The sequence below is a fragment of the Rattus norvegicus genome, chromosome 10 (genome assembly GCF_021556685.1).
Source record: "Rattus norvegicus strain SHRSP/BbbUtx chromosome 10, alternate assembly SHRSP_T2T, whole genome shotgun sequence".
NCBI lineage: Eukaryota > Metazoa > Chordata > Mammalia > Rodentia > Muridae > Rattus > Rattus norvegicus.
Window position 1 is genome coordinate 25,176,608 of NC_141543.1, and position 19,684 is coordinate 25,196,291.

The 19,684-nt window shown below is 45.4% G+C and overlaps 1 protein-coding gene across 5 annotated transcripts in view; it reads right to left on the reverse strand.

Annotated features, from left to right (window-relative positions):
• The window catches only part of Dock2 (dedicator of cytokinesis 2), a 418,958-nt gene that overhangs the window by 349,664 nt on the left and 49,610 nt on the right, over positions 1-19,684 (reverse strand). For all 5 annotated transcript variants that reach the window (NM_001419946.1, XM_087572859.1, XM_087572857.1 and 2 more), the window contains 4 exon segments: positions 4,247-4,328; positions 8,682-8,836; positions 11,018-11,153; positions 17,127-17,275. In NM_001419946.1, coding sequence (NP_001406875.1) covers positions 4,247-4,328; positions 8,682-8,836; positions 11,018-11,153; positions 17,127-17,275 — 522 coding nt within the window.

Genomic DNA, 19,684 nt, shown 5'->3' on the forward strand with positions numbered 1-19,684 from the left:
AAGCTTCCTCGGGATCATAACCTTGGCCCTTGGCGACTCTGGGATGGAGATTAGTAACTGAAGCAGCATCCCAGAGGCGTGCCCTGAGCATCATGTCATTTCTGTGGTATATTTAGATGTCCCATCTTCATGGGGCTCCATGCCAGCGAGGATGAGATGGGGCAGAAACAGCAAGGCATGCTATTATGCTGGCTCAGATGAGCAACCCTTGGCCTGCCCTTGCTGGGGTGCAGCTTACCATCTTAGTTCATTCTCTTGTGAGCATATGCACAGGGCACAAGCTACCAGCTTGCATCAGGGCCAGCACCCAGGCAGAGTGGCCAGCTCTTGCCTCTCACTGTGTTAGGAGAAGGAGGAGATACAGAGAGAAGAGCCTCTGGGAATAAAACAAATCTCTGGCGTGATCCAAATCCCGCTACAAGGACATGGGCCAGTTAAATCTCTTGTGCCAGCTTGGCCGGGTTATGATGTGTGACTGGTCAAACACTAATCTCCATGTTGCTATGCACCTCATCTGTCAGTTGACTTCAGTGCATGAGATTGTCTTCCATAATATCTGTGGGCCATGTTTAAGGCCTTCATAGTGAAACCCGAGTTTTCTTGCAAAAGAAGGAACTCTGCTCAGAACTGTACTCCAGAAGTTCTGCTTTTTTTTTTTTTTTTTTTTGGCTGTCTTGCCTCCCTGCCGATTCAAGCACAAAACTTCTAAGTTGTTCCTGAAAGCCCTGAATCACCACGGGCTCCCCTTTCACTGGCTGGTGGAGTAAAGAGGGCTCCCCTAGCAATGGAGTCACCCTGATGAGCAGGGAGAAAGAGAAGGCAGGAGTGCAAGGCTAACCTGAGAAAACCTGCTCCATCTGCAGCCTGCCTTGCCCCAGAGGATCTGCAGGACTCCTTCAACCATTCCACCCTGGAACCGCTTAGGAACTAATCTTTGGGAGACAGGTTGAGGTGTTTTGGTTTTTGTTTTTCCTTTTTTGGTATTGTCTTGTTTTCTTTCTCACCCCCCCCCCAACAACCTTAATAACTCCTTGCTTCCTGCCCTGTTAATGCTTGTCTTTCCGAGCTGACGTGAAAGGGACTAGACATAATACACCCAGCTGTCCTCACCAGCTGACTCCTCACTATTCTCTCTATTTTTATCCACAAAGATTGCTTTATTGCTCTGGAGATAAACAATACCCTCTTTAAGCTCTGGATCTTTCTTCCTAAACACACCTCCACTGCAAACGTCTGCCTCTTGTTCTTCTGCATAACCGACTTCTCTCTATTCTCAAGATTTCTGTCTTCCTCAGGCATTCTCCCCTCCCATGGTGTATTTATATTTTTGAAATATCTAGACTGATGTGTTTTGGGAGACATACCAGAGCCACTGAGGCCTTGACACCTGAACGGTTTCTACCAACATAGAATTGCTCTGCTGAAGCCCTGACCTCTGCACCTCAGAGCATGACTACACTTGAAGTTAGCTCTTAGAGATACAGTGTGGTTAGAATGAAATCATTAGAATGGGTTAATCCGATATAATACACACACACATACACACACACACACACACACACACACACACACACACACACACGATGTTCATATGCATGCACACATGCATGCTCAAATGAATATATGTACACATGCCCATGAACAAGACACAGGAAGAAAGGTGCTGTCTACAAACCAAAGAATTGTCTGTCCTCAGTCAAGCTTACCCAGTCAGCACATTGCTGCCAGATGTCTAGCGTCCAGAACTCTGAGATAATAAATGTCTGTTAAGTCAGCCAGTCTGTGAAGCTTTGTTATAGCAGCTCTAGCAAACTAATACACTGGTATGCTTATAAAGCTCTGAGGTCTCATCCCCTCTCCCCACACCCAAAGGAAACATGTCACTTGTCCTCAAAGGAAAACACTGTCCTTCAAGAATTGCTTGGGTGGACCCCACCCTGGGTCCTAGAAAATCTGAATATTCTATTCCCACAGAAAACTGCCTGAATACACTCCACAGCTCAGGGAGAATGCTTGGGAAGGTGCGTAAACCAGCAATCCTTACTGAGATTCTAGGCCATGGCTGTTCCCATTCCCAGTCACTTCTACTTCAGCCTTCCAAAATTCTACCATTTAGGCGGAAGCAGAACTGTAACAGCCAGGTGCATTAGTGTGCCTTTTATCTCCCACCCTTCTTCCCTGCAGCTTCAGACTGGGCTAAAGCATAGGAGGCCTCGTGGTCTGTCCTGTTTTCCCACTGTGGGCCGTGGAAGTAAATATGTAGGAAGCTGATGGAGGTGATATCAGCAATCAGCCAGATCCATATGCCAGCTTCTCAGGCCCAGGGAGCCACAATCCTGCCCCTGAAGAGAAGGCCAGAGAAATCAAGCATCCAGAGGGCAGAGAAAGAATGCCCGGAGCGCCCCAGCTGCCAAGTCAGAGCTCATGTCCCGCTTGAGCAAGCATCACCATGACACCCAGTTGAAAGTAGCCTGCAGTCATACGACATCATGTCACCCTGTTTTAATTACCTGTGTTGTTTGGACTGCTCTTTGACATAGTTACTGTTTATTATTATTTGTTTATTAATTAATTAATTAATTATAAAAAATTCTACTTCCCTGCCGTCTGAAGTTGCAGGAAAGAGCGTTGGGAATTGAAAGCCATGGTAATGCACCTGGTTACTATAGCAGGTGGTGTTTATTTTAAGTTTTATTGTTTAGCTTCCTCCATCCCCCATGTTAGAATTTTAAGTCCAAAGTATAAGTTTTAAAATAAAATCAATAAAAATAATTTTATATTAGTTATTAATAATAACCAATTAATATTTCAGGTCCCACACTACTGAATCTGAAAGCAGGGGCCGCATCAGCTTGTCCGCTGCTCTATCCTGGCTCTTGAATCCGTGCAAACCACAAGAACGCCATGACCTTCCATGTTCCCAAATGGAGATGTCAATCATCTCAACAGAGGGGAGCACTGTTCTGTCCAGCTGCTCAAGGGAAGGTCTCCAGTTCGCTTGTTCTGCAAAGCAGAGGTGTGGCACCGTGTTGTGAAGCCAGGATCCCGTTCTCACGAATACCCATGTCCTTTCCTTCACGCTCGGATCATGGATTGGTCCCCTGCACAAAGCAGCTCTGATTGATTCCCTGTCCTCCCCCGTCTCATGAAACATCTGTCTCTTGGTTTAATCAGGAAGCCCTGTGGGACTCTCCTATTTGTCAAGCAAATAGATAGGCTCCTCCTTCTAACTAGCAATAGAGAAAAAGGCTAACGCACATCTGTATGTGCCAAGAAAACTCTGCCCTAGCAATTAGGACCTATGATCCCATTCCATGCCTCCGGCCTACTTTTTTTTGGGGGGGGGGGAATAACAAACAAAATAAATCAACTATACCCCAATCTAATCATGATGTAACGTAAGACACTGCACTTAATGGGCTATAACAGGAAAATTACTGTAGAGCAAGGTAGGTTAATCTAGCATGTCGGTCACTTCTGGATCCAACTTGTCAGTTTGGTCAATGCCAAAACCCATCCCCGCTCCTCCTCCATAATTTCCCTCTCTAATGCAGGCAATGGAGCACAAAACCACACAGTCTTCTCCCCAAAGGAGCTTGCAGACAACGCCAGGATCCTTAAAGAAGAAAGGACAAGGGAGGGTTCCCTGCTAGAAACTCTAACCCTTATCCCATTCTGTTCACTGTATCCCTTACTCAGACCTAAAGGGTCAAGTTCAATCTCTGAAACAAATCACCCAAAAAACAATTGAGTTTAGCCTTCTCTGTATAAGTCATGCTAATAAGGATTGATATTTGGAAGGATGGTCCTAAGGATCTGTCAGATCTTTAGTTACCTACAGCTTGATTTTATATTCAAAATGTCCAACTGAGTAAGGCAACCTATGTTGTACAAAGGTCCTACTTTTTCACTGTGAATTAACTAATAATAAAATAGCATCTTCTGTGCCCGGGTTTGACTAGGCATTGTTGCTCAGAGAGGTCCACTTGCTGACACAGTACAAGGCTGTCCATGTATACAGGAGTCAGAAACAGATAAAGAGGGGGAAGAACAAAGGAGACGGCCCATATCCCCAACAGCATCCTCAGGGCACACAATGCTTCTATGAGCAATGAATCCCTGGATCACAGCTCTGCACAGAGCCCAAGCTCCATCCTGATCAATGCGCAGCGAGCCTCCTTCCCAAGCTTCCCAAGGCCAGATCATCGAGCGTGTAGAGCGCAGAGGTCAGAGAGTGCACACTCACCGTGAAGACGACCTTCAGGTTATTGAGCATCTCGATTTCCTTTGGGAATCCTTTGCTGCCCCATCGCACCAGATAGTTCTCACTGTGGGAGGAAGAATAGCAGCCTGTTATGGGTGGAGCATCCGCTCAAAGACGTGTATGAGCATTAGCTATGTTCTCAGCACTAGAGTGGCTACTGGAGACAGAGTGGTGTGGTTAAATAGGTTCCTTCCCTCAGAAAGATAAGTTATGTTGGGAGACAGACATTAAGTGGGGGAAAGGATTATGAACATATGTGTACCCATGCACACCTTCCCTCCCCAACTGCTAGGGACATTCTGGCACAGCTGCCTCATATTTTTGCCGAGCAGATGCATACTCTGTAGAGGTTATTGAGAAAGTCAGAAATGAGAAAGGAAAGGATTTTAGCAGGCAATGCAGAATGCCAAGAACACACCTCCCTATCCAGCCTGCTCTCCTTCTGAGACTGCATCAGAATTTAGATTCTTGAAGTTATCCTTTGAGTATGTACCTGTTTCTCCTAATAGAGTATCTTACTATGATGGACCCTACAGTTTTGACTTTTGATACAATTTGAATAAACTATTCTAATGCTATTTGACAACTACATAATAATGATATGCAAGTGTTCTGTAGATGAAACATTCAAGATGCTGTAAAAATGCATTGGAAAGTCCTACCCTAGTGTAGGCCATCAGAGACATTCTTGCTAAGGGAAAAAAAAAACACATAATCAAGTTGAATATGGATCAGGAAAGGTTACCAGTGACGTAAAGATGTATGCAAAGTCATGGAAGGAATCTAAGAAGGAGCACAAAGAGTTAAATGGTAAGAGGATAAATGAAAAGGAGACCCAGAGCAAATGGGCTGTGTGGGCCATTTGGGGATTTTTGATTCTATCTTAAAACTAATGGAAGGGATTGAGAGATAGGTCAGAGGTTAAGAGCATTTGGGGTTCTTGCAAAGGACCCGGGTTTGATTCTTAGCACCTACATAGAACATCTCACAATGGCCTGTAACTCCAATTCTACGGTGGCTGACATCCCCATCTGGTCTCTGTAGGCATCTTCTCAAACATGGTGTGCATACAAATAGACACAGAGGTACACATAAAATAAAATAAACTTCTAAAAGAATTCTAAAGTAATGGAAATTCAATGAAGAGTTATCTGAGGGGATGGTGGCAACCTGTCACTCAGAGAATCCCCCAAGACTCAAATGTCACCATTTGCCATCTGACCTCTACTGACAACTATATACACCCTGGGTATATAACTGGTACACCCAGGCCAAGAAAACCAAGAGGTCCACTGCCAATGCTGGACTATGAGTCATTAGATGTCATATGCTATCCAGAAACATAACAGTTGATGCCAAATAGATGCCCTTAATTTGAATTAATAAAATATAAAATAACAATACAACCAAATTCAATTCCAGGAGTCAGCATAAAATAATTCACCAATAAAAAAGGACTGCCTTCCTTAGACACTCTCTCTCTCTCTCTCTCTCTCTCTCTCTCTCTCTCTCTCTCTTCCCCCTTCCTACACTCAGAATGGTATTTCCTTATTTATCTGGAGTTTTATTGTCAGTTTACTGTTTTTACCTGCTTTTTTAAAAAACCGTAAGAATTGAAGCCAGGGCCTTGTACATGCTAGGTAAGTGCTTGACTACTGGGAGTTGTTGCTGTCATTGTTGCTGTTGTTGTTGATGTTGTTGTGTTGTTGTTGTTGTTGCTGCTATTGTTGTTGATTTTGGAACAGGTCTTGCTAAGTTTCCATGGGTGGCCTTGAACTCACAATCCTCTTGCCTCAATCTCTAAAATAGCTGAGATGACAAACCTGCTCCACCCAGCCATAGTCATAGGGCAGGTTAAAGAGAGCAGCAGGATCAAAACTAAAGAAGGGCCTGGGACCTAGAGCAGGTGGAGCCCAGCCTTCAATCCACTTACAGTCAAAAAGCAATCAAATTAAATGTACAGAAGACCTTTTTCATTTTTTTGCAAAAAGCTAAAAACTTTCCGTGAGATGGATAACAAACTTGCTATCAAGGAGACACTTGCTATTGATAGCAAGAAGGCTCTGCCAGACATCTTTAGATGATTCCCCCTTGGTTATTTATGGGCTGCTCTTGTTGATGTGCCTGGGTTCTGTCCAGCACTTTTCATCACATGGTACAATCCCCTTTATGACCAGACTACTTCTCCTAAACAGCAGGCGCCAGCAATTTCCTTCTAAGAGAAATGTAATCATAAAGAAGAAAAGCAATTTAGAGGGCTGAGCTGTTCCCATCCATCCTTGCCCGAGGAGACCCGATGATAGGATCTGAAGGCTTGAACCATCAACACGGGTAAAAGAAAGGAAGGATTGACCCATCCTCTTGGACTCCCTGGGACGTAAGCTCAGTCCTGGCCTCCTGCCTGGGCTGCAGCATCTTTGTCCTACAAAAAGATAGGATTTTAATTTCCAAGCCAAATCTCTTTGGAGATCCTGGGAACCTGGCCACCAAATGGTCCTGACCTGGAAAGATCTATTCCAGTTGTCTCCAGTTCCCATCGGAACCCCACCCACAGAGAATGCCTTAACATCTGGTTGGGATGGTAGGTTAGCAGTGGCTAGACTGGGCAGGAGTAGAGAGGATTTCATCTTGAGAGAAAGAGCGTCTGAATCAGACTGACACAGGGAAGGTCCCAGGTCTCTTGGCTACTTCCCCAGCTCTCTTCTTGTTTTCTCCTGTTTGGTACTTTCATGATCTTGTTACATTTTCCCTCCCTTCTCCTCCCCCAAGTGCTGCCCTGTGTCCCTGGCAAGGGGACCAATCAGACATGTCCCATCGAGTAGATCATCCAGGGTGGTACATCAGGGAGCAAAGTGGCCATCTCAAGGATCTACTACCTCCCTCCACGAAGCTGACTGAGGGCATCCATCGGTGAATGAACCAGGGGGAGGGGGAAAGGTACCCTCACCAATGCAGACCCAACTTGTCATCTTTCTATGGAACACTGGGTCCCTAATGGTGCTATCATGACCTTTATCACAGGTGCCTGTAGTGCAATGGTTAGGACACAAGAAGTCGCCTATGACACATGGGTAAAAGGGCCTACAGAAGCAGGAACTATTATCTTTCTAGTATCTAGTGGATGTGACCCAGTATCTAGTTTTTAGTATCATATCCACTAAGACTGAGCCAGGTGAGTGGCAGGGACTTGGGTGTTCAATAAAGTCTATCTTTCCATACTAACCATGCTGAAACTCTGGTGGTGATCATACAAGACATGTGATACAACTCATACCTGGGTGGCGAAATTACATGGGAAGTCATTTATCTTCAAAGTTAAGTGGACATGGGTATAAACTTCAGCTCTGTCCCTTGTAAACATGTATGACTTTGGGAAAGGGCAAGTTTCCTGACCTTTCCTAGTTCCCCCTTCTCTCCTAAATATCATGCTAGGATCAAATGAGATCAGATACAGACCTACATGCAGTCTTCCGAGCTGAGTCCTACCACTTATGACTGTCCCCCAGTGAACCACCCTTTACTAAAGCCGGTATTCACTAAGCGGCTAGTCACTTCATCTAACCACCCTAACAGCGAACTAGAGAAAATGCCATTTTCCCCATAAACACCAAAAGATCATCATCCAACTCCGTGACAAATGGGGACTTGGTGCTCCAAAACGCCACTACATAGAGTCAGATGAGAATCAGCTAAGGGCAAGGATTGGCTGAGCCACAAGCACAGGTGAGGGGGATCAATCTGGGGGCTGTCAACATTTTTCAGGATTCCCAAAGACATTTCCCATCCTTGAGCTGAGGCATCCAGGAGATTATTATTATTATTATTATTATTATTATTATTATTATTATTGCTTATTCTGTTCCCAAGAGCAGTCAATGTAAAGGAGCCATGATGATAGCCTATTGGTATGCTGGGCCCATGTTAACACGTGTTTTTTTTCTCACAGAAGTCTGAAAAATAATGGCCAGAGAGACCAATGCTTATGGTTTTCAAACAGGAGACTGGGGAGTACCAATGTTTAGCAACTAGTTAGAGTTGAGGAAAGTCAAACATCAGAACAAGGATGTGAGCTTTTACAGAGGCCCGAGACACTTCACCATTCACTCCTCAGCTACCATTTTAACGGCAGGCATTTTTAGTCTACAAATTGCTGTTTGTCTAAATCTCATAATTTTCGGTAACTGAAACACAGTATCATAACCATAGATCCGCCGAGAAAACAAATCTAGTGTCAAATAACACTTCCATCCAACTCCCACAGCCTCCAAAGGGGTTCTTCCTACACCGTCATAGAGGTTTTGTTTCTCTTCCAGTAGGAATTACTCCACAAAGAATGATGGGAAGAAACGATCCTCTGTGGACTCCCAACTCTGACTTCGCACAGGCAGAGAGGTCTGGATACACTGAACACACTGACCTTATGACCATTTGCTTGTGGGGGTCATAGAGAGACATGAAGAGTTCAGCATCCTCCCCAATTCGGCACACAAAGTTTCTCACAAAGACGTAGAGGCTGTGGGTGGGGGATGAGGAGATTCGCGAATAAATCCCATAATCTGGCTGGTCTTTGCACTGAAGGGTAGAAAGAGAAAGAAAAGGGGAGGACATAACATGTTATCCTAGTGCCACTTAAAACAACAGAAAAGCTCTCTGGGTCCTGAGGAGCCCCTCCCTCTGTAAGCCTGAATCTTTGAGCATCCAACCACCTCGACCATGACAAGCTTCTGCGGTCTGAGGCTTTTCTCTTTGACCCCGCTTTGGTCTTCCTATCCTTGGAGATCTCACCACTGACCCACAATTCCCCATGAAGCTAGCAGCAAAAAAAAAAAAAAAAAAAAAAAGCACTAAAGAGAATCTATTCATAAGTGCTTGCATTTTTTAAATTAGTTTTAATCATATCAACTTGACATAAGCTAGAATCGTTTGTAAAGAAAGACCCTCAGCTGGGAAAAATGACTTCCTATGACTGACTGATCAGTAAGTCTGTTGAGAATTTTCCTGATTGCTGAGAGAAGATGGCATAGACCACTGTGGACAATGGCACCCCTGGGCAGCCGGTCCGAAGTTATATAAGAAAGGAGGCTGAGGAAGCTATGAGGAACAAGTCAGTATGCAGCATTCTTCCATGGTTTCTGCTTCTGTTCCCACCTTGAATTCCAGCCCTGAGTTCCCTCAGAGATGGCTCGTGTCGTGTGAATTGTAAGATGAAATAAATCCTCTCCTCCTCAAGTGTCTTCTGGTCGTGGTGTTTTTTGTTTTTTTTTTTTTTTCTCTTTTCTTTTTTTCGGAGCTGGGGACCGAACCCAGGGCCTTGCGCTTGCTAGGCAAGCGCTCTACCACTGAGCTAAATCCCCAGCCCTGGTCGTGGTGTTTTAACCCAGCCATAGAAACCCTAAGACAATGCTCTTAGCAGCGTCATGCCAGTTCACACTGGAAACTACCCAAACAGCCTACGATCAGCCAGGGAAGTGATGCAGGCCATCGGTCTGGCCAGTAAGAAGCACATCAACATGAGGTCAGCAATATTCTGCCTCGGCATGGAAAAGAACTCCCAGAACTCCTAAGTCAAAAATGTCAAGATCGAGAAGTGGATATTCTACTCAGAAGCTCTAAAAGAACCAGAACTAGCAAGAGAATGCAATTAGAGGTTGTTGGGCTTAGGGATGAGGAAGGTGCGTGGAGAAGTTTGTACGGTGGCAACGTCAATACGCTAATTGTGAGTGGAATGTACACAGCCATGTATTACTAACATCCGCCCACGTGGAGCTTAGAGCAGCATTTTTTATTACACGAAAGCAGTACCACCGTAAGTCTAAAAATGTAATTGCTTTCCAAAAATGCTCAGCAATTAACCAGATCCCAAGTCCATACTTCTTATTGAACTACACAGTTAGGGCGGCCATTCTGAGGCCCTGAAACGTCGCAGCAGATTCCATTTTCACTCTCAAATCTATTTTTTTTTTTTGGTACTTACTCAAAAATAATTGATTTCAGTGCGTGATGCTTTTATTTGCACATTTTTAAAAAGAAAATAAAGTTTGAAATAATAAAAACGACACATGGCAGCTAAAAGTGACCATTTTAAAATATAAATCAGATTTAGCCTCCCTTGAAGTCTTTGGTTGGCTACTGAAACTGGCTGACATCCAAGTGTTTTCCCACAATTCCTCTAGGCTGCTCTAGAGGAACTGACTCTGGACAGCCTCTCCTGCCTATCTCTGCAAACCCAGCCATTCCCCCACAGCTCACCATGCCCTGCCCACACTGGACTTCTTCAGACCTTGGCCTTACCTGAAGGCCTTCGCACTTGCTGCTCCCTCTGCCCGGAGCACTGACCACCACAGCCTCCCAGTACTGATGGCTTGCATGTTCTTTTACTCCTCCAAAAGACTTTCTCTGCCTCTTAAAGCATCTCCTAATTCAGTGCCTACTTGATTGCCTTTATCACCAGCTGCAGTTAATTTTTAATTAAATTAATTTACATCTTTGCTACCTTTCCGCTCTCCTTTACTCTAGAATCTAAATGCTCCAGGAGATGGGGGATATTTGCCTGGCATTTAACTACCTGTGGGATGCATGCCGAATGACTTACAGACCTACATACAGAGACATAACAAAGCTTGCATTGTTACCAATCATCTCAGTAGTAGGCCAGATGGCCCCTTGAATAACGGTGCGGTAGCCTATTATTTTAGGTTTATGATGTGCACAATGCCAACTTTGCTTGGCCAAAGGCTACTGAACAAAGCTCACCGTTTCTTCTTTGATGCGCTCCGTGATTTTGTGAGTTGCTTCCTCGTGAGCATGAAACAAGCTGATGACGCTGGTATTATCAGGGTCCAATATGTTTCCGTCTTCATCTCGGACAATGAGATCCAGCTCAAGGATTCTGTAAGGCAAAAGCCAGAGGTGACATTGGAGAGGCCTTTAGGGTGGTGTCCACAGCGAAGGGTTGACTAAAAAAGCTCTACTAAAACAGAAATGGCTAAGTAGACTGATCAATAATGGAAACTGATCAATGGGTAGCGGAGTTTAAAAGTGCATCGTTTGGGGGCTGGAAAGATGACCCAGTTGGGAAAATGTTAGCTTTGCAAGCAAGAGGACCTGACTTAGATTCTCTGAACGCACATAACAAAAGTAGGCATGGTGACAGATGCTTGCAATTCTTATGCTTGAGTAACAGGCAAATCTCTAGAGTTCCCTGGCTGGTCAGCCTAGTCAACTTGTTGAGTTCCCGACCAGTAAAAGACCCTGTGTAAAACAAACCAGAGCCCATGGATGGAGCCAGAACAATACTACAGGGCCTCCGTGTAAATGACGCCATCCACACACATGTGCAGCTACACGCATGAAACATGCACGCAGAGAGATAGGGCATTTGGCATGTTTAGTAAAAATACCTCCACGAACAAAATAAAATACGGGAAAACAGTGTATTTTACGTGAAATAAATCAAAGCACACAACGCAAGGTAACAAACCTAGCCATGTGTGTTTTCGGGTTGCATGTGTAGGAAGAGCCATATACAAAGATCTAAATGCCAAAAAGGAGCAAACCACAGGCATGGGTTACCCATGAGAAAGGCAGAGGGCCCGGGGCTGGAAGACATGGAGTAGTCAAAGGAGGCCTGTGCAGTGTCTCAGTTTGTGTAATGTTTCACTGCACATGCACACACACAGAGGAATCCATATATTTATTCAATAAACATGTGAGAATGGTCGTCGGGGTAAAACTATCTGAGATATATTGATCGCTGCTCACTGCTTCTCTTCAGCTGCCTGGCTTCCAGGCCACGGGCTTTTTGCTTCTTTGGTATTGATCTGTGTCAACGGCGTCTGTCATTCTGCTTGTTATCAAAGATACCAACAGCACTCACCACGCACTGACAGGAAACTCACAAGCATTAACTACTTTACAGCTGGTCACACACTCGCCACCACCACCACCAGCAGCAACAGCAGCCCTGACAGATTTTACTGCTTTTCCTATTTTACAGAGTTAAAAGAGACTAAGAAGAGGGAGTCAGTTAATTTTTCAAAACCACTGTATTAATATAAGCTACCACAGCACCCCTGCCTTTACTCTGAACCCCTACTGTAAGTTTTCCCGCTCTTAGGAGCACTGTATGAGGTGAGCTGGGAGGAGGGGCAGGCTGACAGGTTGTAACTCGAAGCTTCTCTAGCACTTGATGCTAGCTCAAGTGTCAATCATCCATGTTTAGAAGGAAGGGGAGGAGAGCTGGAAGTTCGGAGAGGGCTAACAGTCATCGTGCTGGGCCCCATGATGAAGGACCAGTCTTTAGAAGGGACATCAAGGGCAAATGAAGGAGGTTGCGTCTGCATTCTTACTTAAGAAGCAAATTTAGAAACGCGTCTCGTATCTCATCCAAGTACAAACCAAAGAGCCAAAGACCGCCCGTTAGCCGACATTCATTACGAAATTAACTTCCAGCTAGATATGGCTCATGTCCTTGCATGGCCATGCTGCCCAGATAGTGATGCCAAGGGGGATAAAGGAACTCAGCTAATGCTGAGGGGAGGCCTACGTGACCTCAGGAAAGATGGAACGGAGCTGATACATAATTTAGCTGAGAGATCTCTCTAGCTCTTCCCCTCAAAATTGATCAAAGTGGATTCAGTTCTGAAATGAATGAATAAAACATCCTCCCAGGTCCAGCTGTCTTGGGACTTTGAGAAGTCATTTGATGATTCCTCGTGGCTTGGCTATTGAAGAGCTTGTCCACTGTTCTCTCTTGGAACCTGGGAGCAGGTGAGGCTATCTTTCAAGTGGATACTGCTCTGCTGAACCAGCGTTATTCATTGTGGGGGACTGAAATGTTTTGATGTGTTCTCCTCAGAAGGGAGCCCCTTTGCTCTTTGGGGTCAAGAAAGTGGGGCTACAGATCTGAGAAGGGGTAAGGCAGGAAACTCCACACCCCGAAAACATTTCTAAAAGATGGGGAATGAAGGAAAGCAGAATCGGATTTGGCGAAACTCACTATCAGACTCCAAACAAAGGCAAGCTTTTCCACAGGGTACTCAAGGCTTCCTCCTAGCACTCATCTCTTGGTGGCCAAATACTTTGGGGAACCAGCTTTAAGAGAGGAAGGAATTGCTTAGGCTCGCCAGTTTAAAGGTCACTGCATCATGTTGGAGACATGATGGTGGGGCAGTGCAGTCCACAGCATGGTGGCCATGAAGGAGAGAAAGGAGGATCCAGACAGGGGCCAGAGTAAGATGTGGTTCCTAAGGACACATCCCCTAGAGACCTCTTTGTCCTCATCACCCTCTAATAATGCCATCATACTAGGAATCCATCAAGAAATTTAAATAGGCAGAGCCCTCAAGATCCTTCAAGATCCCTGGTAACACCCTCCCACACAGACCTAGACTAGTGTATTATTAATCCCCTAGCCATTTAGTAATCCAGTCACATTGATGGTCAGAATTAACCATTGTAACCCTTCACCTAGTTACCTAGTCAGCTTTAATTGTCAACTTGACGACCTGGAATCATCAGTTGAGGAACTTCCTAGAACAGGTTGGCCTAGGCCAGTCGTTCTCAAAATGTGGTGGGAACCCCCCCACGGGGGTTATATATCAGATATTTACATTGTTACTCACAACACTAGCAAACTCACAGTTATGAGGTAGCAACGAAATAATTTTATGGTTGGGGGAAAGGGGGAGTCACCACAACATGAGGAGCTGTTTTAAACGGTAGCAACATTAGGAAAGTTGAGAACGACTGGCCTACGTGCATGCCAGCGGGGAACTGTCTTGATTACTATTTGATGTGGGAAGCTACAGCCCACGGTGGGCAGCACCCTTCCCAGACAGGTGGTTCTGCACTGCATAAGAGCACCAGCTAAGCAGGAGCCTACGAGTGAGTGAGCCAGAAAGCAGAATTCCTCTAGGATCACTGCCTCGAGCTCCTGTTTGCGTCTTAGCATCTCACAATGACAGACTGTGCCCTGGAAGTGTAAGCCACATAAATTCATCCCCTTTCCAAGTTGCTTTCAGTCAGAGTGTTTTATTACAACAACAGAGAGAAAACCAGAACATCCGGGAACTCCTGCAGGCCTTGTTAGTCAGAGCAGTTGGCATCCACTTTACCTCTTCAAGGCCCCGTCTATTCTTTCTCCTCTCTTGAGAGGTATGGCTTCTTACCAAAGTGTCTCTTTGCTTCCCTGCCTCCCTCACTGTGCTGTACAGACTCTCCGAGACAGAAGAACACAGTATTTAGTCACTTAGACTCTGGAACTGTATTCTCTGGCTCTGCTGCCTCTGGAGTCAGTGTCTAAATCACTCCTTGAGCCTCAGTTTCCTCATCGGAGAAATGGTGACCTATCTTATAAACTCTGTACTGCTGAGCTGAGCTGCAGAAAGGGATTCAAATGTGCCTTATAGAGAGAGCACCCAGAGTTACCTCAGTGCTCTGTGCCTACTTCCTATTGTGTATTTCTGTTTTGCATGGAGGCTGTACCATACATTGCATATCTCTGTATGCAAAGACACTACCCCATGTACAATGGCAGTCTGATATATGAACAACAGGATGGAGAAACTCTTAACACATTCCCAAGAGTCACTGTTCCGCCTGCTCTAGTGTTCTTTTGGCAGCCTTGAAGTTCTGCCTGGATACTGGCCTCCTGGATGCAAGGAAGCCATCTCTCCTACACAAGAGCCATGAGCCCAGGATGCTCCTGCAATAGTGAACAGCCAAGCACTTCCAGCGGTAGCAAGAAGCAAAGAACCCCTTAGCTTAAGGCCATGTTTCCCATGGTGGGACATCTCTTGATGGGATGGTGAGAGTGGCTGAAGTGGCAGACACTGGGCCTGGCTAGAGGCTGTTACAGAGGGGAGTCTAATTTAGGGTGAACTCTTCTTTCTCCCATTGTCACCCCCCTTCATTCAATGGAGTAGCCACTGTGGGAGAGCTCTCCCAGTGCAGAGTCAGAGAGATGACTCATGGTCAAGGTTTCAGAGGGGCTCTGGATGTAAGGAAAGACAGGTCAGAGAGGATGATGGCTATCCCAGGTGCTCAGGGGCTGCAGAAACACCTACCATAGCAAAGTGGTCAGTAAAGCATAATGAGGAGGCCTTACTGCAAGTGACAGCCCTTTCTACCACCCTAGACCTTCTCAGGAGACCTACTGAGGAAATAGCATCTGAAGATTATTCTGCAAGGCAGAAAATTCTCCAATTCTCGCATGCCTGGTGCTCACCTGAAGACAGCAGCCCAGCCACGTTAGAAGCAGCCATATGGCAACCTATCAATGCAGGACAACACTCCATGGAAACAGATTTGGGAATGCTTCCAGGATGCTATCGGGAGTCCAGCACAGGATGAGCTTCTGGGATGGGAAGCAGGTGGACTCTGGCTCACTGTACTGGAGCCCCATTCTGGTGAGCATGATGAAGACGGGAGAGCCTGACCACCAAGTAACCTCATCCTATTCTCTAGAGGGTTCCCCTCAGGCTCAGGGTTCAGCTCCCTTCTCTGCAATCTCAAAACACGCTGTGGCCTCTCCACCCTGGCCCTCACTTTTCACTTAAAAATCCTTTATCCTCCAAAGCCCGGGGACCACCTCCTCCACAGAGCTTCCCCTAGCTTCCCTCTCCAAATCTGTGAACAGTATTCTTGCTTCTTGCTTCCTACGCTACTAAACTCATGACAATAGACAAGTGTTCACTCCTAAAATACTCCTAACTGGACTGGATGGCAGCCCCTGGTAGCTATAAAGGATAAGCAGTTGTATTTTTACAGCACCCACACCTAATAGAAAATCAATCCAATTATAATTGCTTCACACATTTATGTTGGAATAAGTGAACATATACACAGGACATTCAAAAAACCGAAAGGGGGAGGGCTTTATAGTTTTCTGATACATCCTAAGTCTATATCCTGCGGGTGCTATTTACTAGCTAAATAACTCTGTACAATTAACTTCACTCCTTAAAAAAAAAGACTTATTTTATTTTTAATTGTGTGGGTGCCCACATGTGTAAGCGCAGATTCCCTCAGAGTCCAGAAGAGAGGATTGGATCCCCTAGAGCTGGAGTTCGAAGTAGTTGTGAGTCACCACACGTGCTGGGAACTGAACTAACATCCTGTACCAGAGTAATGAGCGCTCTTAACTCTGGAGCCTCATGTCTTTAAGAGCCTCGCTTCCCTCATCTAAAGTGAAGAATAAAATGGGGGGGATAATAAAACTACACATCCTACAGAGTTATTAAAAGAATTAAATGAAACAATGCCTGTGAGAAACTCAGCACAAAGCCTGGTGCTTAATAAGCTCCAATCCAGTGTGAGTTCTAACACTGTTACTGTTAGTAGCTTGCCTCCACAATTTGTTTCGTTTCCTAACGCCAGAGCATTCAAATCAAATCGCAATCGGTCTTGCTTCTCTTTCCATTTGGTAAACATTTTTGTAACTATGTGAGTAGCTGGAGGCAAGTGGCTTGGAGAACTTTGAATGGGGGAAGGGACACTAAACCTCCTACCAGGACTTTAAAGGGGAACTTTGTCAATGCAGTGGTGAAGAAGCAACAAAGTGAAAGCAAATGAGCGTGTCTGTGCTTCCCTGTCCCCCGGAAGTAGGTTAAATAGTGTCCTAAATCTGTGCAGCATCCAGGAATAACCAACCAGTGCCTAAGCAAGCCTCCACTCCGCTTGTGTGTCCCTGGGCCCCAGGGTGTGACAACAAAGACACACAGGCAGGGCTAAGGCAACAGTCTTCTCCCAAATAGAAGGTGGCAAACTCCAGAGTCTGAAAGTGAAAGCAGTTTTCTCCAAGAGAGAAAAAGAAGAAGGAGGGGCTCGGGGAGGGAAGTTGATTTTCAGAGGCATGAGGTACTTGTTGCCAAAGTCGATCTTGGATGTGACTTTCTGCTTCAGTTCCTTCAACTCATCCTTGGGTAGTGTTCCCGAGAGGAGCTGGGAGCGCCATTCCATCAGGTCGTACATCATGGACTGCACTTGGAGGAAGCGTTCCTTTTTGCTGGCCTACAAGAAGGAAGCAACAATGAATGCCTTACCCACACCAAAGGTATTTGGCAAGCTAAGCCACTGTTAGGCGAGGGCAATCTGACCTCTCTCCCAGCTTTGCCCAGTTGTGAAGGGACAGAATTGGTACTCAACTGCCAATAGAGTTCTTCCCCTTGGGCCACTGGCATTTCCCCAAAGCAGACATATTCTCAATCACTTCTTGGTTGAAAAAAGAAAATCTAACAGCCAGGGCTGGAACTAGGACTCAGCAATTATTAACAACACGTGCTGATCTTCTAGAGGACCCAGGTTCTATTCCCAGCACCCACATGGTGGCTCCTAACCATCTGTATCTCCAGTTTCAGGGGGTCTGACCCCCTCTTCTGGCCTCTGCAGGAGTAGACGTACATGTAGTACACAGACATACATATAGAGAAAAAATGGTCATACACATAAAATAAAAATTAAAAAAAAAACCCAACTGCCAAAAGCTGATACTCAAAAAAGCCAGTCCATTTTGCAAATATTTCCTTCCTTTGGTAAATAAATAAAATAACTAAAGACACAGAGAAAGAAAACTTTCCAACTTGTATGCAGGAAAGGTGTTAAGGCTTGACTATGGAATGCCATATATTGAAGCCTTCCTCGCCAATGGCTCATCTCTGGAAGGTGGATCACTGGAGGGTATATCAAGTCTCTGGCCCCGTGCCCCACCCTCTGCTTCCTGTCCATCATATGTAGACAGCTCTTCTCCTCCCTGTGTCCCTACTGCTGTGATGCCATGGAACTAGAATCAATGACTGAAGCCATGAACCAAAGCGAATGTCCCTGCTCTTAAGTCATCTCTCTCAGGTCAGGGTGGGGCTGAGGAGAATTTCCAACACCTGCTATAATGAAAGCAACAGAGTTTGAACCCTTTAAGACTGGGAGTCAGAACCATCTCTCTCATAGAAGGGGCCATTGTTGGGGCATCATTCCCCAAATCATGGTTTCTGTAGGATACAGGATATGTGGACAGGTATATAATGTCAAGTTACCCTAACCCACCATGTGATCCTCATTTTCTTTCCATCCTGTTTAACAGGAGGAGAAAGTCAGAGTTCCCTCTTACACATGTATTATGGTGTGCACTTCTCTATTATCTGACGGATGTGTGGGTATGCGAATATAGACATGTCTGCCCCATGCTATGTATGTAGAGGACAGAGGAAAACCTCCAGCATCGCTCCTCTCCTACAGACTCTCTGGCTGTCTTTCCTGCTGTGTATGCCAGGCTGGCTGATCTGGGAGCATCCAGGGATCCTCCTGTCTCTGCCTCCTGTCTCCTGTCAGGAGTGCTGGGATCGCAGATGGTGACACTACCCATACGACTTGTACATAGGGTATGAGGATTCAAACCTGGATCCTCTTGCTTGCCCAGAAAGCATTTTTCCTCGCTGAGCCACCTCCCCAGCTCAGTTCATTTCTGATCAAGAACAAGAAGGTTAAGGGCTCAGAGCTTTTGGACAGGTACTGTAACAATCACCTGATAACATTGCTGGGTTTTTGGTTTCTTCCGATGTCTTGGCTGCTTGTCCTGTTGCTGGGATAAGAAATACCCTGACAACAAGCAACTCAAGGGAGGGAGGGAGGATTTATTCCTGCACATAGTTCGAAGTACAGTCCATCATGGTAGGAAAGCTAAGGAAGGTAGACGGAACTGGAAGCAGCTGGTCACATCTCGTGAACAGCAGGATAGCAGAGGGCATTGGGTGCATACAAACACTCAGCCCACGGTCTCCATTTTACATGGTTCAGGGACCCCTGCCTAGGCAAGTGTTCTGACACTCTTGGCCCTTCTTGTTTTTTACTGCATTTATTTGGAAAATGATCCTCTAACTAGGACAAACACTTTCACCTCTTCCTTAGCATAAAGTAGTGTATTATAATGAAAAACATATTTGGTCTTTTTCTCTCGCCTGGAACAGCATTCATAAAACCCTTAAGACACACAACTAAGCAATAGGGATGCCATTTGGTGGTTTTGAAAGAGCTTCTTCCATCCATTGTTGATTTTGTGTTAACATTGTAACTTTGCTGATTCCTAGACAGCTTTAGGATGGGCTCTGATGACCAGAAAAAAAAATAGTCACAGAATTGATTAGGGGGTGGAATTTTCCGGCCCACTCTGAGCTCCCTCATCTCGCCAAGAGCAGATGATGCAATGCATTGAGTCTGAATCATGCAACTTTAATTAAGACTCTTGAGCAACAAGCTGGTGGGGCATCCCAGGCGGTGGGCATTCACGAACTGGTGAGGGTGGCTCAACTAGAGAAAGACATGACTGCATTACCTGTCTCTTCCAACAGGCTGACCCGGCATTTATATACTCTTTATATTAAAGCTGCCTTCTTATGTATAGCACTCTCCTGAGATCTGGGAAATTTT